Below are 24,968 nucleotides of genomic sequence, written 5' to 3'. Positions count from 1 at the left end.
TTTGAGTTGGACAGAAACAAGTCATAATGACTTTTGCGGCCCTGTGTCGATGCTTTATCAAGCTTCAAGTATTTATCTGTCATGTTTGTGAGGAAACTTGTAGTACAAAAGTAAATAAATAAATTACAATGTAGCCATAAGATTGTCACAAATTTCTGCAGTTTACCTTTTCCATTATCGTCTCTCCGAATTACCAAACATGGTAAAATTATTTATCCATAAAATGGTAAATCTATTGCTAAAAATATGCAGGAGTAGGACTATCTTCTAAGTTGAGCAATAATAAAAGAAACAGAGCAGCCCTAAATATTTTTTACTAACACTAAAATTAATTAAAAATAAATATGCAATATTTACATATAAGTATGCTAGCCTTCCCACTCCCATGAATCTAGTGGCTAGTGACTACCAACAAAAAAAAATCTGTTCAAAAGATGAAAGAAACTAACCTAAAAAGTTGCCACCAGAACACCTGAAGACCATTGCTAGAGCCACCATTGCCAAGGCTCAAAAGAGGCCCCAGAAGCCACCTATTCACACAAACTACCAAAAGATGGGAGGGGAACAATTGAAAAATGAATCGATACAGTTTTGCTACATGGATCGACTCCCCAGAAATATATATTTGAGATCGTCAATGGTTAGACGAACTCCAGAACCAGCTACATGGTCTTCACCAAACGCAGATGCCACAATCTTCCTCTTCTCCTCCTGTACCACAACAATTCATCAGATTGTCTGTAGCTTTTCTGCAGGATGGGGGTGGGGGGGTGGGGGGATAAACAGTCTGATGTTGTCATAGCGTCAAACTCATAATATAGTGTTTGGGTTGTACAATATACGGTCCATGTAATTTGATAGTGTTTGTAGGGGTGAGATGGGCAAAAATTGGTCGATTCCGAGAGTTGTACAGCATCATCACTCAGACTCCCTCAATACACTCCATATTTCAGAGCATTCACACCCATATTTTATGCCATGACATTTTTTTTAATAGGTAAAAACAAATCCTCCCTCACACAAGACCCCACCCAGAGGCCCATTACAAGTCAACAACTCCCAAACATCTCTCTTCCTTACATACGCTCAGCTGTTTAGTGCAGTTTTTCAGGTCAAGTATTTCCATGAAAATACACTAGATCTATAAATAGAGGTATTGAATGAGAGCCAGCTAAATGCAAAGCTTTTTACCACTTTAGAGAGTCAACTGCAGATGTAGATTCTCTTAATCTGGTAGTGATAGGTTTGTAAATGTATACATTTTTACTACTATTTTGTAATTTTGTCTATAGGAAGATGAAATTCGTAACAATAGTGAATTTCACCACCACTCGGTAATACGGAATTAAAGTCCAAAAGTTTGGGTCTTCTCACATGTGCATCCCACAGATACTTTCAGCAAAACGGATACTTTCTGGACACGAGTTATTTCTATTTTGTCATTTTGTCTATAGGAAGACGAAATTCGTAACTGAAATGAATTTCACCACAACTCGGTAATATGGAATCAAAGTCCAAAAGTTCGGGTCTTCTCACATGTGCAGCTCAAGGATACTTATGTTTGTCCAAGCCTAATATTGGCTCTATAGTGAAATCAGACACATAAACCTTGAAGGTTAGCAATCCACAGTTAAGAGCAGCCCAATGTTCATCTCCGTGGAAGATTTATAACAGCAAAAGCAGAGTTCAGTTGGAGCTTGGAATTCAAACTTCAAAGGAATCAAGGAAGCAAGAGGGATCACAAATTTTAATTTAAGGTTTTTATTTTAGTACCGATAGAACCAAATGAAAGAAGTGGACTAGAAGAGCAGCAGTTATAGCAGTGAACATAGAAGAGATCCAGAGCAAGTGTAACACAATCTTTCCCGTGATGAAGTCTGCTCGTCAATTCATCTGGATTTTGGTAGTTAAGAGTTTAGTTTAAATTATATGTTACTAAGGATTTACTTTTCTCTGATTCGTTACTTCAGTAGAATATTCAATTGCATATTATCAGTTATTTCCACCTTGTCATGAATTTTTTACTAGCTATTATTATTAACAAAATTCTTAATATACTTAGCTAATTCTTATTAGCATAGGGAGATATATTCAGCATTGGATTATTCAATTGTCAGGATGTGAAAGTTTTGATTTTTCTTATTAGATGATTAATTTTATACATTGATTGGATTAAAAGTTTCTTGTTATTGCCTTAAACTAGTTGAATAATATTTTTGACAGCCATCTTTACTGTAATTCGCTAGTATGATTGCTAGGATTCAACTTGTGATGTGAATCACTCTTGTTAATTCCAATATAGCAATTAGGTGTTTGATTGGTGACTTAAACATGTCATAATACCTTTGGCTATTATCTTTTGAGTTGCATAATTCAAGCTTGTTTAATTATGGCTCAAGTTAACTGATCCCGAATCGTTAATTTTGCTAATTAGTCGCGTCAAGCGAGCTTATTCTATGTTGTTAGTTAGCTAGTTAGACAATATTCCTAGAGCTTCTTTGTTTTATTTGCAACTAAGGGAAGTTTAGAGTGTTCTATTTGTGTTCATTGGTTAACATTAAGGTGTATGTGTGATCTATCTAATTTATGTTCATGACTTGTGAATTTGATAATCAACTAATTTTCCAGCGTCAGCATATATCTTCAGATCCACATATTATTAGTTGATGTTGTCTCCTAGATTTAGTTAGTAGTTTATTTTCTTTTACACAAGTAGTTCTCGAAACTCTCAAGTATAGGGGTTTCTAACTTACTCAGAAAAGCATAAGATAAATGTAGTTTTCTGTAGGACTGACCCTGACTTTACCTACTACATTGTTATAAGATTAGAGTTAGGTTATTTTTGATAGGCCTAGAACAGGTAGTTGACATGGATCACCAGAAAAAGACAAGACAAGAATGCATTGAGGAAATGCATACCCCCAAAAAAAAGTAGTCTAGTAAAGCAATTTTTATCTTTCATCGTAGTTGTAACCCCCCCCCCCCCTCTTTCCCATCCCCAAAAAGAAAAATGCAAGGAAGTTGTCCCTTAGACTCCCTCCATCTCTTATAGTACGCAAACAATTTCCAGTTCTATGCCCTTATTTGAAGTTAATTGCAAGATTTCCCTACTTGGTAATATCTTCTCTACATCTCTCTCCTTTCACATGGGAGGCCTCCTTTTACCCATTTCTATCTCTCTCCACTTCACATAACTTTCTTGAGAAATGTGGCAAGTGGTGATGTTGCAATAATAAATTAACGGAGGAAGTATATAACATGTGGTTCCACCATTTCACTTTTGCGCCAACTCCACCCAACCAATTAATAGAAGTTATACCAAATCCACATGGAGTATACTTATTCTCTTAATCTGGCAAAATCTAAAAATTTATGAAAATAACTCTCAAAATAACATTCTAAATAACTAAATTCTCAGCTCCCTAGTCCCTAGTCCCTAGTCCCTATATCCCAACTTTTTAGGAAAATTGACAATTTATCATTTCCATTTTTATATCAATATCCATTTAAATGATACCAGAAATATTAGTACACACAATTTGTCCTAGACACTAAAGCAGTGGTAAACACATAAAAGCATAGATTGAAAAATAAAACAGAATTGTATAGGGCACCAGCCACCGAACCTGAAGAGCCAAAATACGATCTTCAACAGTGTCTTTGATTGTAATCCTCGACACTGTAACAGGCCGAGTTTGACCAATACGATGTGCTCGATCAATCGCTTGGTCTTCTGTAGCCGGGTTCCACCAAAGATCCAAAAGGATAACATGGCAAGCTGCAACCATGTTCAAACCAAGGTTTCCAGCTTTAAGGGACATCAGCATGACAGTGACCTACATAGAAGCCCAAAATTTAAGTCTACAGTCACAGCTAAACACAAGAGCGCAACAAGGTAAACCATCTCGAAAGCTGCAACAATAAACACTTCAACAGCATATAACTAAGTGTAGGATTATAATCTGCAGAACGCATAAATCTCAGGCGACTGCACAAAACAGCACTATTTGTGATGTAAAACAGAACACTTACACCACAGAGATTTGGAAGCAAATTTTTAATAATACACTTTTCTAATAGATTTAGATATTATAAACCCATAGATTTATACATGAATACTTAATAGATCTTTTGGAAGACTAAAAAGAAACTTCAGCAGCAGCCACAGTGTTTATTATTTTATTAAGGGTAACTCAAATACTTCGTAAGAGACAAAAGGAGAAGTGGAAAAGACCAGTATATTCAACTAATCCACACCATCCTCTCCCACCCCCAAAAAATACAGAGGGTACAGAGAAATGCTTAGTCCAAGTGTGCAACAGTAAAAGGTCATATCACAATATCTTCCATCATAGCATATTATTCTAGATCATTGCCAATAGTGAATATATACTTAAAGACGAGCATCAACTTTAAACCAATACCTCAAAAGAGGCTACTGACTGAGAGGGATATTGGGGGTCGGATGTACACAACCATTGCCTTGCAGTGACAAAGACGTCTTTTCCGAAAAAATTCCTCAACCCAACACACAATAATCATCCGCTAATTTACAATAAATAATAATTGTCGACAATTTAATAAGTATAATGTGATCTTATGGGACGCCTTCTCACCATCATTATGGCTCCAAAAACCATTAAACTCTAAATCACCTGTATAGAGTACTTGATGCACATCATTGCTAAGTGAAGCCATCAATTTGAGAGGCAAACTGTGAACGCGATGTGGAGGTCCGGAAGATTTTCAACTATTTTAGAGAAAAAAGGACAATCACAATGAAGATTGCAAGTCTTGTATCAGATTACTTGGACTTGGAAACAGGAATTGTGTAGCTCTGCCCATAAAAAAGCCTAAAGAGCCACTCATTTCCATGGTAGATACCCAGCACCATAATTTTACTTCACTCTTAGCATACAGACATTAGCTAAGGCCTAAGAACAAGAACCAAAGCAAATGGGTGTGGGGAAGGTACTTAAAAAGAAACAAGAGAGGGAGAGAGAGAGAGACAAAGAAATATCGTGAAGCTTTTAATCTCTTTAAATCTAACAAAATAACTCAATGACAGGAATTTACTTGGAAAAAAACTAGGATTTATAGATAAACTGCAAAATAGAGGAAAGCAAACCTCGGGATCAGTATTGAACTCTCTGACAGCCCGATCTCTTGCAGCCAGAGACATACTACCATCAAGCCTCCGATACTGGATGCAATACAGATTTAAAGAATACTCGAACAAATCCAGCATACGAGTCCACTGAGAGAAAATAATGGTTTTTATTGGTCCTTCTGACGACGAATTCTCCACTTTCTCAGTTCTCACTTGTGCAGGCATAGAACTTTCTTTACTTGTCTCCCCTAACTCATCGACCTCTTCACATGGACTGTTGGATTTACAATTTGAAAACAAAATCTCTAATGCCGCCTTAATTTTAGAGGAGCTATACTCATTACTGAGAATTGATGAACTCTTGGAGCTACCATTGTCGTTAGAAAAATTCCCATCAACATCACCAGAAACACAATTTAATAGAGTAGCTTCTGAAAAAAGGACGTCATCAGTTAGGTGTTCTTTGCATCTTTGAGCAGGACACATGGTGTCATCGCCATTAAGATAGTCTGCCACACACTGGTAGCAGAAAACATGCCCACAAATGGTCACAACAGCATCCTCAGCTGGATCCTGCAAAAATCACCGCAGAAGATAGAAATATTACTCCTCATTTTGGACCAACGAAAGCTTCGAAAAAAAAGGCTAAGAAAATGTATTCTTCTTCCTGTTTCCTTTATTGATCCATGTTTATATTTACTTGCAGTGCTTGAAGAACATCATGCACAACTCGTGACTCAGATAATTAGATGATTATGAGTCCGTCATCCAACAATGACATTTGGAGATACGTGCGGACGGTTGGAAATTAGAAGTTGTTTCCACGGAGAAGAAAAGGTGACCAAGAGTAGGAAACATGAGCAAAGACAATTAGTGATGGCAATATAGCCAAGGCACTAAAGAACTTCACGCTATGTTCCATTCAAACCTTAAAGGCATTACATTGTCAAACCAATTAAGATGGTCACTGTTCAAAATCATGTATTTCTTATCCTTGTTTATTCTTTAATTCAAAATTGAGACAAACAAAGCAGATAACACTATACAAGTCAGGGGAGTCCTGAGAGTCAATCAACTGTACAAAATGAAAGATTAACGAAATACTGAAAGGTGCATTCAGGGAAAGCAACTTTGGCAAAATGCAAGGTGACAGAAACAATAACCACAACCAAAAGCATCCCTGAACACATTTCTGGCTCTAGAATATTCTCAAGTTAGCCAAATAACCCATATTGTGACAAGCACTACGTTCCTCCAAGACCATTCCATCCGTCATGAAACAAAAGCCCACTAAACACTTACTAGTTTCAAGTTTGCAATGGACACAATTCACAACAACTCCAAAACAGACTCTCAAAAGAATTAAGCTCAGCAAAGAGTGGATTCTCAGCTGTTTTACAACTAACCACAAGGAGCAATGTTCAAGGATTGCGCCTTTCTCCTGTCATTGTCACTCTTAAACTGACAGACATTAGTTAGAGCTCTCTCCAAAAAAAAAAAAAGTCGCCAGTTTCCCTCTTTACAACCATCACCCTTCAATTATTTTTTACAACATTTCTACCCACCTAAAACAACCTTTGGACGGAGGTTAATCCCCAAAACCACCCTTAAGAAGAGATTTACATCTTATAGGGAGTTGATCGTCAATTCATCCAAGCTCCCAAGTCCCAACTCCAAATCAGAATCCAAAAATCGCATAACACAACACCATTTGAACCAAATTCCAAAAGGGGTTTTTACCAGAGGTGAAGTTCTATCTCCACCAAACACCATTTGAACAAATCATTTCTATCTCCACCACTTGGTGAAGTTCCTCATAGCGGTTACTTTCAAATTCTGCCAACATTTTCACACCCCACTGGTGTTTTGCAATTACTCTTGTTATAATAAAGCAATACAAATTCACTTCAAGGATGAGTAGCCAAAAGCCCAAAGCCCTCTCAACTCAGAAAAAGGATCAAATTAACGGGCTCGGCATGTCCCTCACCCCCCCCCCTTCCTCACCATAGAGCACAGGGAATGGCACTTTGCCTATCATGTCGAGGGCAGGCGAAGAGAGAAGAGACAAATATGATAGAAAATGGGTGGACCACATAAAAGTTGAGGAGACTTAAGTAGGATTAAGTCCATTAGTATTCAATTTGAAAATCATGGATCCCAACAGATCCGGAGTAAAGAAAAACGGTAAGCTGGAAAAAATCGGTACAATATTTACTAAGGGTCTGTCCAGCTGTTTAGCCCTTCTTCATACTCCGCGTGGCTTATTAAACCAGATAAGAACTGTAATGTACCGTGCAACTTTCTAAACCTTGGTCCCACGTGATTTCACAAATCTACAGACCCCTTCCTTTCTCAACTTCCCTGAAATTTCACCTACACTTAACATAACTAGGGATTATACTCAAACCTCAGATCTCGAAATAAGTTAATAAGTTTAATAACTATCTATCGATGCAATTGATCTCCCGATTGGATGAAATTGATGGTGTTTGGAGAGAAGGTAATTGATTTTCTCTCTATCTTCTATGGTTACTCTCTTCCCAGATCTACCAGTATCTTCTATTGAAGTATCTGGCCCGCATGCTCCACCTGGATCCACGTAGGGTCGTATCGACACTCTCGTACACCAGAAAATATGTGAGTAACATAGCACATACTATCAACATCGTATATTGCAACTTTATTTATACACAACAGAAACAATAGGAACACAATTCACAGATTAATTATTGAATAGGATGAAGCAACATATACATCGAGTTCAAAAGCAAATAAGATTTAAAAAATAAAGTATTCCCGATTCCGGGCAGAACATACACTGCAAATTAGACAGATTGCAGAAGCTGCTTCCAAATGATTCAATAATTGCATCAAGACACGCCTAGGCAGTTCCCTGGCCTTCTCCAGATTAGTTCTTCTACCAGAACCTGAACTAAATCCTTTAACGAGAAGTGGGTGATCACAAGCCTGGCGAAGCCGCAATATCATCAACAGAATGTTGGCATAGTTTTGATTAACTGTACCAGCAGCAGCGTAAGCCTGCAAGACAGATGTTCCACTTCAGAGCCTAACATAAAAGAAAAAGGACCATGTTTCCCTCAAAGATTAAGATCACGCATGATTCTATAAATTAAGGGCTGAAATTCCTTATCTGTAAGCTTTATATGTCTTCTTATATCCTAATACTATCATGTGTTAGCTATCAAATAGAAGGAACATACTCACATGTCCCTCGATTCGCTTCAAAAAGGAAAAAAAAAATGGTGCAAGTAGTAGAATGAAGAAACTAGGTGTTCCTAGCATTGTAATTCCATCTATGAGGTCAGAGAGAGCTCGGAAGATTTCATCCATGATAAGATATCATATCACTGTCAGATACAGCATGTTGTTGGGGTGTATTATTTGCAGCAATAAGTTTGTCTTTTGATTAATTAACGTAAGAGGAGCATTGAAAGATATACAAAGCCAATTAAGAAGGAATTTCCCAGTTGTCGACGACATGCAAAAATGAGAAATAGAAAGTGCATCTCTCCCTTCATTAAAGTATTGGGGATACAATGGTAGTAAAGTCACAACACTAACTAGGCACTATACTAGCAAAAATACTGCTGATAATAAAAAGGGTAGAACTCCATGATTTCTCCAAGCTCCATCCTAATCACTAGATTCTAGACAAGGTAATGACACTGAAACCATGATAGAGTTGGAAACTTGGAATAATTATGAAGTCTACAACTAGTGACCAAAAATTATGGAAATCATGATCTAATGCAGGTGCAAAAACAGCAATTAGTACAGATGCTCCGACATATTTAAGAGAAAAGGAAACTGCAAAACTCAAAGACGCTGCCACATATTCAGTTTTAAAATCAGTGGTGTTGATTTTGTAATTATGTCTTCTTCATACACTATGTGTAATAGGAGGCCTACAAAGCATTTAGTCTCCTACATCCCCACCACTGAGACCACTGCAGCATCACTCGGAGCAGCCGCCAGATTGGTGGCAGACAATGTCCCCTTGATACCTTACAGGAAAAACCCTCAGTGAGGTTGGCATCATTATTCTCCGTCAACAAGTGGCTCGTGCTCAGATCTAACCAGAAAAGAAATAAATGATTCCCCCAATCATGCATGCCTAACCATAGGTGCTCTGAAATTATCACCTATCAAGGGTCGCGAAAGGCAGAATCTGGGAGACAGTATGGAGAAAGGTTAAGGGAGTGTTCGGCAACAGCAATTATGGTAGTAGCTTTTACATGTGAGAGTAACTCTTAGCTGGTATTTGTTAGTGATTGGTATGTAGTTGTTAGCTGTTAGATGTCAAATAGATGTAAAACAAGCTATCAAAATAGTTGTTTACAAAAAACTTGATAAAAACTCAAACAAAACTTCAATGTATAATTTATACACCACTAAGAGCTACCCAAAAGCTACAAATTGTAGCTTTTGACAGACACTACTAAAACACTATTTATACCACTAAAAGCTACTTATACCACTATTTAACCAAACACTACTATTATCTTAATTAGTGTTTTGACCTAAAAGCTACTTCAAAAGCTTGTGCCGAACACGTCAATACGCCCTAAGTCTGCAAGATACTATTGCTATTGTTAAAGAGGCTTCGAAAGGTGGCAAGAGTGCAGGAGAAAGAAAACAAATTAAAGGGAGTACAAAGTAGATTCACATAATACACAAATCAATCTGGAACGCAGAACGAATTCAGGATTAGAATTCACTACCCCTAGGTAGATTTTGTTTGATTTTGGTTCGTAGTAACTACTAACTTTAAGAATTAGTAAATTGAGAATTAGGGATAATTAATTATATAAGTATAATATTTGTTGATCAATTGTTGACTTATATTTTATAATTATTTTTTCAGCTGCCAACTTTAGAATTATTATTTTCTCTTTTTACTTTCTTACTTTCTTGCAAGTAGGTAGTAGCAAGTAAAATTATTTTTTCTAACAATGAGAATTGGCATCTTCGCATCAAAGGACGTCATGATTAAACTTTTAAGCATTCACCTAGTGCTACACTTTCTTGAGAATAAGCAAATAACTATTGGAAAAAGTTAGTAAGGGACAAAAGTCAAAAAGGCAAGATATTGGAAGTTGAAAAAAAACTGCCAACCAGCAGGCAGCAGGTACCGCCTGCTCTCACCGGAAAAGGTTGCTAGCAATGAGCACTCATCAATCATACCCAAATGACTCGCCTCACCCTTCTTAATAAAAGCCCCAACAATTAAGTTATTAACATCTACATTAAGTGAATTACGTCTTCAATGTGAAGATCTAGCCATCTACGCTTTACCATTTAAACCCTAGATCTTAAACTTTCGTTAGTTCTTGCATTTCTCCTTGCAATTGATCTTTCAACCATAGACAAAAGATGACGTCTACGAGTAAAGTATGCAAATTTAGCCATTCCAAACTTCCAGCTCGTAAACCATGTCGATGTGGCATGCAAATGAACCGCGAATGCAATCGAAGTTCGTCAGGGTCCTGTAGGGAGTAATTTTATATTTCTCTTGACATGACTATAATTGACAATTGATATTAAAGGACACATCATGATTCAATGAGGACACAAAACCCACCTACTATTCCAATAGACACTAGCAGAGCCCAAGGTTCACCACCAGAGTTTCAAAAACGGCAAGATACTTTCTCTGCTAGATGCCCAGAAGCATTAACCAGCCTATCTTGCTGTTAGATTGACAAGTGATTAAGTCCAGCAACACAATTTAATTTCGTCAATCCTGAATAGAAATTTGTTCTATCTAAACAAGTAATTAGCAACGCATTTGATGTAACCATTCAATGACTCAATTGACTCATAATTAACTGGCATGAAATAATTGTGAATCTTTAACGATGTCAGCAAACATGCTCTGCTTGATTAATATATAAGAGACTTGATTTTATAAGTCAGTTATTAAAATTTGTTGTTTTCTGAATAAATATTATTCCACTTCTATAATAACTTTAGCAGTACACCAAGTTATTGCTGGTGGGTCACAAAAAAAAGTTAAAAAATACTTGCTTGTGGGTCACACTGTCATCTATGATGATGAAGGAATAAGGATGCCATAGAACTTATGCTTGCTTCCAATGATAGAATAAATCAAAGTATTAACTAAGGAATAAGAATGCCACAGAGTGTATACATATACTTGCTCCGAAGATTGAATAGATCAAAGTATCAACATCAAATTCCTTGCACCACAAAAAATAACATCTAGGAAGCATGAAAATATAAGCTTATGAATGGAACAACACCTTGAATTGTGAACGCGATTCAGCTTCCAGTTGAGCATAAAAGGCCCGCTCCTCAACACTGAAATTCACAGTGTTCATCTTTATGGTTTTCGGAGGTAAGCTTATAATAGGCTCTCCATCAAGTAATGTCTCTGTACTATGTAAAAAACATACTCAGGAAGCATTCTACAAAAACATAACACAAAGTACAAAATCCAAGAAATAGAAGAACTGAAGACATCATCTGACAAAATTCATTACACACTACAACTCTAAAGAATGCGGGTATAAGCAGAAAGCTATTTGATGGAGAGAAAAATTACCCCCATCCATGAAACGAAATTCCATGGAAAGAATTGATTTCCTAATTTTTTCTTTGTATTGCATGCAGTCTATATATATGTATGTATATATATATATATATATATATATATATATATATATATATACATACATACATACATACATACATACATACATATAGACTGCATGCAATACAAAGAAAAAATTAGGAAATCAATTCAACTTTCCTGAAGTCCCACTATTTATTTCATACCACAATTAAAATATCGATAGTCCATATTTCCTTCTGATTTCAATTTTTCATATAAAAAAAAATGGATGATTACTGCACAGTGAGGATATATATTACTCCCTCCGTCCCATTTTATTGTTCCCGTATTCCATTTTGGGTGTCCTAAAATGTTGTTCCCGTTTCTCTTATTTCCATTTCTGAACATCACTTTTTACCCTCTCTCTCCACCTTTTCACATGGATTTTTGACACCCTCAGTTAATGTTCCTTAACTCTCATTGATTGGGTATAACAAAAAAAAATTATTCTCTCTCCTCTTTTCACATGCCCACTCATTTAACGTTCTCATTATTTTCATTTTTTTTTACAACAATTCCAAAAGGAACAACTCCCCATGCAAGTACGTAAAAATCATTGTTTCCTTAATTCCCGTGCCCAAAATAAAAGGGGAACTATAAAATGGGACGGAGGGAGTAGTAATGTTCTCATTATGTTATGTTGTAGTTTAAACTCTAGGCTGCTCTATGCCTCTTTCTCACTACATTTCTACAAGAACAAGCCTTCAGTGCAAAAAATTTGGGGTCGGCTAACATAATGAATCATAAGAAATATTTTTTGTGACAAAAGAAACAATAATAGTAATAAAAGGAAGTTCAAACAAAAAAAAGAGATAGTGAAAGCAAAAGGAAAGAAGAGAGAAAACATAAGGAAGCAAAATAAATCTGACAAAATTGATCACCCAAAATACAAATATCATCAGTTTTGTACACTACATAAAAGCTATATCGAGGCACATACAGATGCAGGGAAGCAAGCATGTCAGGGGTTACAAGATGCACAGAAGCAAGTGAGTCAGCAGTTAAAAGATGCGGACAACTTACAGACAAATCATGTAACTAAGAGTACAATGCTTAAAAGCCAATGCAATCTCGTCAAACAAATCACCTTTTGTACGTCGCAGCAATAAAGTCCTCAGTACTGCTTGAAGCTTCTTGTAGCCTATATTTGGGTCTCTGGAAATTGGGTTTTTTATTCCATCATAAAAGTTTTTGTAACTAGAATAAAAGTGATGACGAAGAAACCTGAAGTAACTGTACATTTCATCCACTGAATTCTGTATGGGGGTTCCAGATAAACACCACCTTCTTTTTGCTCTCAATCCACAGCAAGCTCTAGCTGTTTGTGTTCTATGGTTTTTTATGGTTTGCGCTTCATCTAGTACCACCCTAAACCAATTCACTCTGGCAAGAGCACCAGCCTGACTATATAATGCGCTATCAGCTAATTTCTTGCCTTTCTTTCCTTTTTTATTGGTGGTAGATGGATGCTTCCTCTTCTTACTACCAGAAAAATCAGATGATAACCCGTATCTATCCCCAGGTTTTTGCTCACCATCATCTTCATCCACTATAGGTTGCTTAGGCACCTCGTTAGTAACTATAGCATAAGTGGTAAGAACCACATCACAATCCGCCAGTACAGAAGGATCCTTGGTCCTATTGCCCCCATGGTACACCAAAGTTTTGAGTTTTGCTTTCCAAGCAACTTTTTCATTTAACTCTCTATGCCACTGCCTCAAAACAGTTGCTGGACACACAATCAATGTACCTGCAGATGGCCTCTGCTTCTGAATTGTGTGGTGTGAAGAAGTTGACCCTGAATTACATTTTAAACCATCACCATTTTCCATTTTCTTGACAGTTTCAGCAGTGGCACATCCATTATCATCATCATCATCATCATCCAAATTCAACGTCTCATATTTATTCTTACCGGCCTCCTCTGATTTGCACTTCTCAACATTAGGAACTTCTGTATTATTTCCTTTGTTGTCATCATCATCATCATCCAAATCTAAAGCTTCAGCATTGTAATTTTCGTGTTTCTTTGATTGTGACTTTATCTGTGCAGGCCACTGTTTTAATATCAGGGCTATAGTTGAAATTGTCTTACCCAGTCCCTGAAAATTTCATAAGTTACCATACTCAATGCTAAATTGGATAGAGATCATGAAATAATTACAGCAAAAGGACCCTCAAGGGAATTTACCAGAAGGGAAGATGTTAAAAAGACATGCATGCAAAATACTGATATATAAAGTACATATACAAATGCATTTTGCATCCAATGTCAATATACAATTAAGCATCACACCACAAGACATAAGCACATAGAAGTGCAGGGAGGGAAAAGACGAGACACATACCTGATCATCTGCAAGAATTCCACCCAAGCAATGCATAGTTCTTGATTCCTTCTCAACCATCCATGCTAGAGCAATTTTCTGTAGAAACAAAAAGGATCCTTTAAGGCAGATAGCATATTCTTAATACAAGAGACATATATTAGGAAGACGGCGAAAGGGGTGTCACCCATGTCCAAATGACAGAAAGCATTGTTTGTATAACTGAATACAGGAGGACACAGTGACCAAATGATAAATTTTCAAAAAAGCCCTTACCCTTTACTATCAAAATTAGGAATTACAAAAATGGCATTTGAAAATCCTCCACAAGGTGTGACATATATTAGGAAGACAGCGAAAGGGGTGTCACCCATGTCCAAATGACAGAAAGCATTGTTTGTATAACTGAATACAGGAGGACACAGTGACCAAATGATAAATTTTCAAAAAAGCCCTTACCCTTTACTATCAAAATTAGGAATTACAAAAATGGCATTTGAAAATCCTCCACAAGGTGTGACATCTCTCCAAACCCCCCTCCCCCCTCTCTGTCTCTCCCCCTCTCTCCACCCCCCACCCCCCCTCTGTCTCTCCCCCTCTCTTACAAAGAGTAGACGTTCTAAAGGAAATTTTGTCATAACAAAATCTTTATATGTCACTTTTTGCGAGAAACAACCTTCTAATTTTTTTTGGTAACTTAAGACCTTCCTTAGACCACTTTAGGCATCATTCCACTGAAGGAATTCAATGAACAACCATCTTAAACTGCAAGCATTCATTATTCTTCTTTAAATTCTGTTATGAATATTTCCTCTTTTGTGAAATAATTGCCTTAAAAAGGATTGGTTAATATCTGAAAGCGGCCTGACAGCATAAGGTTGTTTCTTGCAAACAATTTCCTTTATACGGTCTTAAGTTGCCAGAATAAATTTAAAAGGTTGTTTCTCACAAAAAGTAACACATAAAAGGTTTGTTGTGACAAAAGGTTTTCCTACTTTATATAAACACATAGAGATGGATTAAACAAGATCACAAACGACCATATTTTAACTTTTTATCGTTAATACAAAATGCTCAAAATGTAGTATGTGAATAAGGGTAAAATGTCCCTGTTAAAGAAAGCAAAGGGAGTAATAGTTAGATATATATGAATAAGTGTTCTTTTATTACTCACATAACATAAATGTTTGAGATATGCTCTAAACGTATCAAGATGGACTTGGGTTAAAAATTTTGACACGACAGACGGTTTATGGTAAATTCCATTTGGTACCCAAATTTTTTTTAAATTCTATATTGTACCACTGTAGTTTAGACTTATTCTCTACCATAACATTCAATTACATAAAAATTAGTTTTGGGTTAAATAGGGTTAGTAGTTTGCCTCGTCTACGTGCCTTGGCATCGAGAATAGTTCAGCTAAGGTTTAGTAGTCAAAATTGAAGTCGAAATTAGAGAAAAACGACTAGAACCTCGTGTTGCGTATCAGGAAATGCCTACTTTTTGTTTACCAAATTGGACCTCAAATTTGGTCGTTGAGGACAAAAATGACTCCCAAAACCTTAATTACACAAAATTAGACAAACTCCTAACCCTATTTAACCCCCCAAACTAATATTTTGTTTAACACAATGGTACCATATAGAATCCAAAAAAAAATTGGGTACCAAATGGAAAAGCTCAAAGTACACTAGTACCAAGTGGAGTTCAAGAATAATAATTGCCTCAAGAGTTGCCATAAGATCATTCAAACATATCATCAAGGATTTGTCGCTCTAAATGAGTGCATTTGTGGTTGTCTTCTGTTACGTGTTTGAATTCCAAAATATAGGCCTTCCACATATTCGCTCATATGCTACTTTTCTCGACAACATGACAAGTTAACCACTAACAAATGACTATGGTCTACTGTTATTTTTTAAAATCAGTACTAATTATGATCAAAATGGCCTTTGTTACTCAAGGATTTGATCAATGAACCATGGGGACAGCACCAAAGTAACATACCTTGTCTCCAATTCAGATAGAGTACGGGATTATTGTTTGGTTGACAGGATTTACTCATATTTCAGTGCTTGTTTGCTTGATCATTGACAGTTGACTGTTGACCATAAATAATGGTGAAATGTGACTTCATGGGAATTTATAGACGGGAACAGGATTATTGTTGTTTGGTTTGGCACCAAAAGGTAAAAATTGACAAAATGGAAATTCATGGGAAATTAAGTAAGCACTCTCCCCTTGGTCTATTGAACCTGTGTTATTCAAACTCGACTACAAGTGTCCACTAGGAGCGTTTTCGGTATCGACCATTTCGTAGAGAGATGTCAAGTTTTTGATTTGAAATAAAGTATTAAGGTGTCACGTCAGTGTCCCAAGTCCAACATGAGTACATAAGGAAATAAAAAGAGTTGGAGTCACATAGAAATATATATTCAAACTTCTAATAAACTGATCAACAAATGGTATACAGATAAAGATATTATTTCCTTACCTCTAAAACCGAGATCGATGATACGACCATCCTGTCTAGATATTAAAAAAATCGAACAAATTCAAACAAATAGTTTTTGTGTTAAAGCAGTTTTGGATAGAGATGGTTCTACCTCGTCGGATATTTATTTTGGTATCTATTTGAACTATGATTCATATTTAAATTCAGAACTCAAGATCGGATACTCATTTCTTCTTCTTTTTTCTACTGCTCTTACTTTATCTTTGTTAATGACATCTATAATGTAATAGTTAACAAATCAAAAACTTCAGATTGAAAATATTCTTAAATCAAATTCATTTATGCTAATCAAACAAATGAAAAAAAATTTCCTAAAAAATGTATGCAAGAAATAATTTCCCATGAAAACAACTTCCCTTAGGAATATATTTCCAATCTTAACTAAGAGAACACTTAGATTTTCTTGCAATGTACATAAGATTTTGATGATGTCAATTCCCCTAAATACATTGGTAAAAGTACACTTTATAATAGGAAAAATTGTCAAGAATAAGTTAATCTTTGAGCCCTCTTCTTAAAATAAGTCGAGAATTGGATGAACTTAGAATAAATAAAGCTTGTGAGGTGTCTACTATTAATGGGTCCAACAGGTAGTTTACCTCTTGTTATAGATTACCTGTCCATGTGTCATTTGTATATTGATTTAATTTTATTATTATTATTAATAATTCTACACAAATTATTAGAATAGGCGATCTAATTTTAACATAAAATTAAACGATTCAAAGCTACATTCTCCAACAAGCTTATTCTATCTCACTCTAACCCAATATTAACCCAAGACATCTTGCACCAATTTAGTCATCCCTTCTCTTCTCCTTAGCTCCTTTGTTTCCCTTTGAAGCTCGAACTACAAGTCTACAACATACAATTTAAAAAAATTACCCGACAATTTTACCGAATGGATTAAACTAATCACTAAATAGATTAAATTAGTCACTAAATGGATTAGAGAATGTGATAATTGAATAGATTAAACTGACAACTAAACAGATTAAAATGGTCACTAGTCACTAAATTCATAATGATGGTATGTTCTCTTCTTAATATTGGGCTTGGGATGTTGCCTAATTTTAAACTAAAAGTAGGTGGTCTCTTACAAGACCAGCGGTTAATTCTAAACCTCCCTCATGGCCCCATCCCATATTCCCATCCCATACCCTCGTGATGCCCAACTCTAGCGCCCCAGCTCCATCTGTCATCAACCTTACCTGCCTTCAAACTCCCCTCCCCACCCTCTTCTACCCCCGCCCCCTCCCCTCACCTCCACTGACCCAGCTATGGCGATCACGGCTCTTGAAAAGAATCCCAAAACCCCTCTTTTTCCTGAAATGAATCCGATCACGGCTTCACAAATTCCCCCGCCATTCTCCCCACCTGCAACCCCAAAACCCCGACAAATTATATAGTACCAAACAAAAATGCAAAACAATCAATGAGAATCGAAATGGCATCTTGACAACGGGGACCTGGCCACCGTACATCAATTTGCAACAAAAAAAGAATGAAACATTGCATAACTCAATAATTCAGCCTTATAGTACCAAACAAAAAAAAAAAACTTTAATTAAAAATTGAAGTAACCTAAACGGCTCTTGTTAGAGCCATAAAGTGGGTTCTGAAGAACAAGATGTAGGGGCGAATTATTGAGACTCAAATCAGTAGAAAAGAAACTGGGTTGGTGAAGGATGGGAATGGGAAAGAAGATGGGAAAGTGGGTCCTCTTCATTTGGGTTTCTATGCAAGGAGGGAGTGTGAGAGAAGAGAGAGAAAGAGTTTTCAGTATAACTGGCAGCCAGCAGGAGATGGGCGGGGTTTAACCGGGAGGAGAGGGAAACTGGGTTGGTGAAAGACTGAAATGGGAAAGAAGATGGGGTTGCTGTGAAGATGGTTATGAGGTGGTGTAGGATTAGTGAAGATGTGGTGTAGATTAAAACGCATAAACACTTTCCGTTATTTGACCATAAAAAAAAATTACCTATTGTTCAAGTCAGTGGTCATCTGAACTCATTTAAACTGCGGACACCTTCACAAGCATTACTTATTCTAAGTTAATCCAAAGGCGGACTTATTTTAAGAAGACGACCCAAAGGTTGACATATTTTTAACAATTTTTCCTTTATGATATTAGCTTACACTTCTAGGGTTACACATAACCACACTTTATAAGCATTCATACAAGAAATTGACTCTGCAGTCTGTATATCGCACATTTAAGCTAGTAATCAAAAATACTTGTGCAAGTAATTAAAAATACTTGTGCACGTAATCAAATTTAATTATGACTTTGGGCTATAAGATCAATAGAAACAAACCTGGTGTCTCAAAAGAGAGACAGATAAGACCCCTTGAGGAACATCAAGTTCAGCTAGTGGCTGGCTAAGATCCTACATATAATTACAAACAACTATGAGATACAGAATCAACTGATATGCAAGAATTACTAAAACAAATAAAAATATGTGATACAAGTATAGATCATAGCAGATAATATTTACAACAACCTTCCTCCAATTCTCAGACAGAAGATCTTATCCATAATAAAACCCAACGAAAAAGTGAGTTTACAACACTTTAACTCCTTGCAAATCCCGTAAATAGATGAAGAAAGAAAATCATATACTAGCTTAGATTACAACCCAGTACAACATGAATTATAGGCAATAATTAAACAATGAGAAATTTAAGCCTCGACAGTAGGGAAAGCATTTGAAAACAATAAATATTTTTTTCAAAATTAACTGAATCCTCAAAAAGAAACGCCAAAGAAAGCAATCAAGCAGACAGAAAGCCAGCTTCAAGCCTCTAACAAACAAAACTCATACAGAATGCAGATCAACATACAACAGAAAAAAACCTTACTTTTCCAACTATGTACAATCCAACTAATACATCTCTAGTAAACTATTAACACAATCAAAAAGATTCATGATAAAATCCTTTATACAGAAGATGTGACCAAACATCCGGAAAAAGAAAAATCTCTTAGTGCTAACAGAGCTTTGATAAACTAGAGGTAAAAACTGATAGCAATTGTCACAGTTCCACTCTGAAATAAAATCCACCATTTTTAATTCACTCGAAGTAATACCAAACTTTGGAGAATGTCTTCCCAAATTGGTGCTTAGCGATCTTTGATTTCAGCAAGTAATTTCTATTTACCAAATGACCAATATTCCACCAAGTAATTATATGCCACTGTGTGTGCGTAGAGAGAGAGAGATAATTTTAGGTTCAGGTGAGCAAGTTGCTTAAAACGAGAAGAATGAGAAAAATACATAAACGGATATAAAATTGAATTTGAATCTATTTTGAGCTAGGTGCAACCATTTTTAAATGCGATATTATATGCACCTTTTTAGTTACTGAGTTACTTATTAGAAGTTGTTTCAGTTTGAAGAAAAGAATGGACATTAAGTTTGTAAACAAGCCGAGATATAGTTGCAAAACAGCTTGAATCAATATTCAAATTGACTTCTTCCACCAAACCAAAAAAAAACAGAAATTCTACCACACAAATATATCATTTAATGTACCAATCCTCACAGTTCCAAATTTTTATATTAGAAGTTTCCTGTCTACTACTGATAGAAAATGTTCACGTATATACATGCATAGTTTTGATAATTTATTTTACTTCCTCCGTTCCATTATTAATGCAAACATCACCCTTGGCATATTTTTTAAGAGCGTCATGCGAAGAAGAGAGGGATAGAGAGAGGGGGGAAATGTGGGACCCATGTGTTACGGGAGAGAAAGAGAGAAGGTACTATCAAATAAGGAAATGTTGCAATTGAAGTAAAACTTCCAAATAGAGGTAAAGTTGCAATTAGAAAAAGAGCGAGGTATTTGGTAAGGAACACAATGGGCACCCTGCTGGAGTCCCATCTGGGTTCGCCATCAAGGGATTAATGCCTGAAGGGAGGTGTTAGGTACTGAGAAGTTGAGCCAAGGTGGAAAGGTGGAGGAAAAAGCCAAACCCATTTTAGTGCCTTGGATGAGGCGTGCTAGATAACATGAATCTAAAAACTTGGCGAAGCAACCTACAATATGACTCGGGAATGGTGCCTCGCGCTGCCTCTGGCGAGGCATTGGGCACATCACTACGGAAATCTGAGTAAAAACATAAGTCTAGGCATTGGGAACATCACCGTGGGAAATCTAGTAAAAACATAAATTTGACTCAAATATTCTCAAATAAAGGATTAATCAAGCCATTAAAATAGCATCTATTTGCTTTAAACTTGGCCCCAATCGAAACCCCTATGTTGATTAGAACCCTACTTTGCGAACTTGTCAAAATTGGGTGTCATTTGTCGTGTAAAGTTGTAAAGTATCACTGAAATCCTTGATCGCAATCAGCGATTATCTGGTGGTCGTCAGCTTATCGCTGGTATATCTTTTCCAAATTTGACGATTTCTCCTCTTGGTTTTCTCTTTCTTCTTGCTTCAATTTTTTTTGTTTACTTGCCTTTCTCTCACTAGGTGCCACAGAAAACGAGTTTAAACGCTCGCCGCTTTTAGTTACTCACTAGGCCCTCTGACCTCTGCCAACTTTTGAGTGTCACTTTACTTTTTTGTTGTCACTTTACTTTTTTGTTGTCACAGTGTCACTTATGTATGCTTTTCCCACTTAACTAAATCGGAGGCTCGTTTGAGTTTTGACTGAAATGTCATACCACAAAATCAAAAAGAGAAAAAGTAGAGGTGTGGCTTGCGGTATCATACAAAATTGAGTTCCACATAACATTTGACTCCAACTTCAGGGTTAGGACCTTCAAGTCACGGGTTGGACAAAAGCCTTGCAAGTAAAATTTTCAAATTTGTTTTATGCGAAATCTATAATGCCACGTATATATACAACAGCTGCATAGGATATTTATTATATTCTATGCCACATAATCTACAATTAAAGGTATGAACATATGGCCTTGTGCAAAACAATTAGGGAAATGACCGCATTGCAATTCAACTCTCAATATTAAATCCTATCCATTTGATCAAATTCAATTCATATAGTGTTTCGCGCTCCAATTGTAATATGAAGTAATTAACTAAAAATTTTAAGCAAAACCATATATCTGTATAGGATATATAAAAGAATAAATAAAACAAAGAGGTAATATTAAAAGAAGATGATGATTACTATTCTTTAAAAAAGATGACTCTTCCCACTGGATCCTATAACTGCAAAACACTATTAGCTTTTATTTTTCATTTGCTTTCTTGGAGATGTTATCACGGTATATTAATGATCCTTCCCATGCATCAAATAAAACTAATAGCTAGCAAGGCAGTGAAATAGGAGGCTACATCTATTCTATTATAAGACAGGCTTAATTTGCATGACAATCTCTCTTTGCTCTACATTTACTCCATCGAAAGCAAATCAAATAAAGAACCAGAATCCAATGATCAATGAATTCTGAAAAGAGCGAACTTGAGAACAAAAATGGTGATAGCTTTTACGGAAAAAGCTCACCAGGACAATTTCATCCATAATACCACTATACAAAATAATTTAACAAGTCTAGAGACCCTTAAAGAGTATCAAGAGTACCATTTTATAAGGCACTTTCTATGAGCTATATAAATGATGGCCAAATCATATAGGAGGCTGTCTCAATATAACTTATTGCAAGGGTAGGTGATTTTCGCTATTTGAAGAGGAGACTTTTTTCTTTCACTTTTGACGTCTTACAATAAGTTAGTGAAATACTACCTCGCCCAAGACTTACTCCAACATGAATATGTGAAAGGCAAATACAAATGTCAAGGAACTAGAACACACACCTGTAGTGCCGCTTGATAGATCAATCTTTCGTCTCCTAAAACCCTCTCTTCCCCAAACCCCACATTCTGGTAAGGATCACTTGCATAATCTCCGGAGGAACCAGGTTTGCCACGTGCCATAGTATGAGGAAGAATACGCGGAAAATTATGGTCATACATATAAGCATCGTCAGCGCTACCTTTACTTAAATACCCCCGATTGTTGCCTAAATGATCCCAAGGGTTTTGATTAGTACGTGACCCAGACCCAGACGGCTGAAAAGAGGACGGAATAGCCCTCTTATTGAGGTGTTGTTCAGAGTTATTCCAGTTAAACTTTTCATCATTCCTCCTTGAGTGAAAATTAGTTCCATTGGATGGTTGATTGGCATTGGCATTGCCAATGCCAATGCCATAGCTAGTGCTAGGAGAGGATTCAGCCTGAAAGCGACGGGCACCACGTGAAGATGATGTCCCTCTGCTAGAAGATGGCTTTGGAGGTTGCATATGAAAACCTACAACATAAATTAATATCCAGATAAAAAAAAAAAAGTAGTGCAAATACAAAATATAGCTCCTCTGAGTTGAGTACTGACCATCACTTCTCCTGAGTGAATCTGGTAGAATCCTGCCACTAGCATTTGATGGACCTGGTTGAGATACTTCCACGGGGTCATCATCACCATCCGAGCTCAATCCAGAGTCACTGACTGATGATGTAATGTCAATAGTTTCCATTTTATTCAAGAAATTGGAACTACAATACCCTTGTTCCGAAAGGCTAGACGGAGATTTAACCTACAATGTCATGCACAACATAATTGTCAACAAAAATGTTATAAAAAAACAGAAAGATTAAAGGTTGATCAAGGATTGAAAGTAACCAGAGAAGCAAGGTGTTTAAAAGTTAAGCTGCATATCCATCCACTAAAGAGGGAATAAAATTGCCGAGTTGAATCAACAATTCCACGTTTAGAGTCCGAGTCTTCATCCTCAGGCATCTAATAAGCTCATTGATACTTGCAAACGACGCCGTTTCCGCATGCAGTGCCGTATCCAACCACAAGGGGTTTTCCTTTCCCTCTAAATCTGCAAAAAAGAATGAAAACTCAAATGATCAACTACAAAATTTGTATCTTGAAAACTTACGACATATGGTAGAGTTAGTCCTAAACAAACCTTCGTTTTTTTGGAAATCGTCGTCAATTTCTTTTAAGTTGAATTGATGCTGGAAATTTCGAAATCGAACTTTTTAGATGGAAACAAAATCTGGAAAGTGTGGATGAATATGAATGTAGAGCGCAATCTGTAATCTTTTAAAGAGATGGAATTTGCCTTGTAATTGCAGGGAAAGTTTACAGATTGCAATTTGGAGGGTTAGGGTTTACAAACTTCTTTTAGTAGAAGAACGTTATAGAGAAGACAGAAGAGTGATGTGATGAGAGTATGTTTCTTCTTTTTCGTTTATTTCTTCTTTTTTCCTTTTTTTCTCTATCCTAAATCCCAAATTCCTCTTTGTTAAAATTGAGGCCTTGGGGTAGACTGGACAAACTCTTGGTAGTAGGGAAAGAAAAATCTCCATGTAGTGTTCGTGATATATTTATTTCATTTCAAATAAACATCTGAGAATTATCCAGCTTATTAAGAAAATGTGCACAAATAGAGAGATGCAACACATGAGGGAATTAGTAGGAGCAGAGGGGTAGATGAGGGTGTGCAAGGAGCTCAACAGCACAGGGCCCTCAAAATTATAAAGGCCCCAAAATATATTATTTTGAAAATTTTACTTTATATTTGAAGAAATCTCCCTTGTTTTCCATCCTTAATAAATTTATTAATGATTTATCTTTAGATTTTCAACTTTTCATCTTTAGAACTTTAACCTTCCATCTTTATTTTCTATAAATTTAGGGGCCCAATTTTCATGTTAGAACCGGGGCCCCAAAATCTTCAAGACGGCCCTGAGTAGGAGAGATGATAAACCTACTTATATGCTGCCACATAGATGTTAGATGTTTGGCAAATATTTAGTAAAAAAAGGTTTATCATTTCTGAATTAGTAATGGGATACACCCACTCAATCAATCAAAGTAAATTTTTAGTGTCTACAGTGAGTATACCTTGAATTGGTTGGATGGGTGCAACATATGGACCTTTAGTGCTTTCGAAAAAACTCGAGAAGATTTAAGTTTAGCATATACTATTTATGGTTAGTTCTACTAAAACATATGTTAACAAGTTTCAAATTATTTAAGTTAAAATATGTTTAACATAAATTCCTAATCTAACTTAAAAGTCAAAATTATTTATAATTTTAGTAATTAGCTCACTTAAATAAGTTTAATTGATAATTCTAATACTATAATATGGTTATATGACCAAACTATAGACAGTACCTCTAATTTGATTTATAAGTAATATCTATGAATTTTCAAGAGTTAAGTATTCAAAGGTTCCATATAAATTGTTATAGTACTACAATATTAAGTATAAGTTATTCACACTAATAAAATCAATTATATTTCAACAAATATACATAACTAATTTGTAAACTATAAATCGTACATTGAACAACATTACGAATGTATA

General features: G+C 36.1%; 1 protein-coding gene across 1 annotated transcript; it reads right to left on the bottom strand.

Moving 5' to 3' along the window:
* Positions 1-298: 298 nt before the first annotated feature.
* Positions 299-23,925, bottom strand: LOC104902521 (hypothetical protein). Its single transcript, XM_019251723.3, has 12 exons — positions 23,559-23,925; positions 23,264-23,468; positions 22,976-23,177; positions 22,401-22,894; positions 18,923-18,994; positions 14,114-14,191; positions 12,853-13,867; positions 11,395-11,525; positions 7,928-8,149; positions 5,129-5,683; positions 3,627-3,836; positions 299-711 (listed from the first exon to the last, which is right to left on the bottom strand). Exons 2-12 carry the CDS (start codon positions 23,378-23,380, stop codon positions 595-597), a joined length of 3,213 nt encoding a protein of 1,070 aa, XP_019107268.1. The 5' UTR covers positions 23,381-23,468; positions 23,559-23,925; the 3' UTR covers positions 299-594.
* Positions 23,926-24,968: the final 1,043 nt, after the last annotated feature.

Source organism: Beta vulgaris, chromosome 9 (assembly GCF_026745355.1).
Source record: "Beta vulgaris subsp. vulgaris cultivar EL10 chromosome 9, EL10.2, whole genome shotgun sequence".
NCBI classification, from domain to species: Eukaryota; Viridiplantae; Streptophyta; class Magnoliopsida; order Caryophyllales; family Amaranthaceae; genus Beta; species Beta vulgaris.
Note: the sequence above shows the minus strand (reverse complement) of the source record. Positions and strands in the feature narration are given on the sequence as shown.

Bases quoted from the DNA above. Each gene is read 5' to 3' on its own strand.
- LOC104902521 (XM_019251723.3), bottom strand. From the start codon at position 23,380: ATGCCTGAGGATGAAGACTCGGACTCTAAACGTGGAATTGTTGATTCA. The intron at 11,526-12,852 runs GTGATTTGTTTG...TACATAGTACAG, and splicing joins ATTGCTGCGACGTACAAAAG to AGACATTACTTGATGGAGAG. The intron at 8,150-11,394 runs GTGTTGTTCCAT...TCTGTCTTGCAG, and splicing joins AATCGCGTTCACAATTCAAG to GCTTACGCTGCTGCTGGTAC.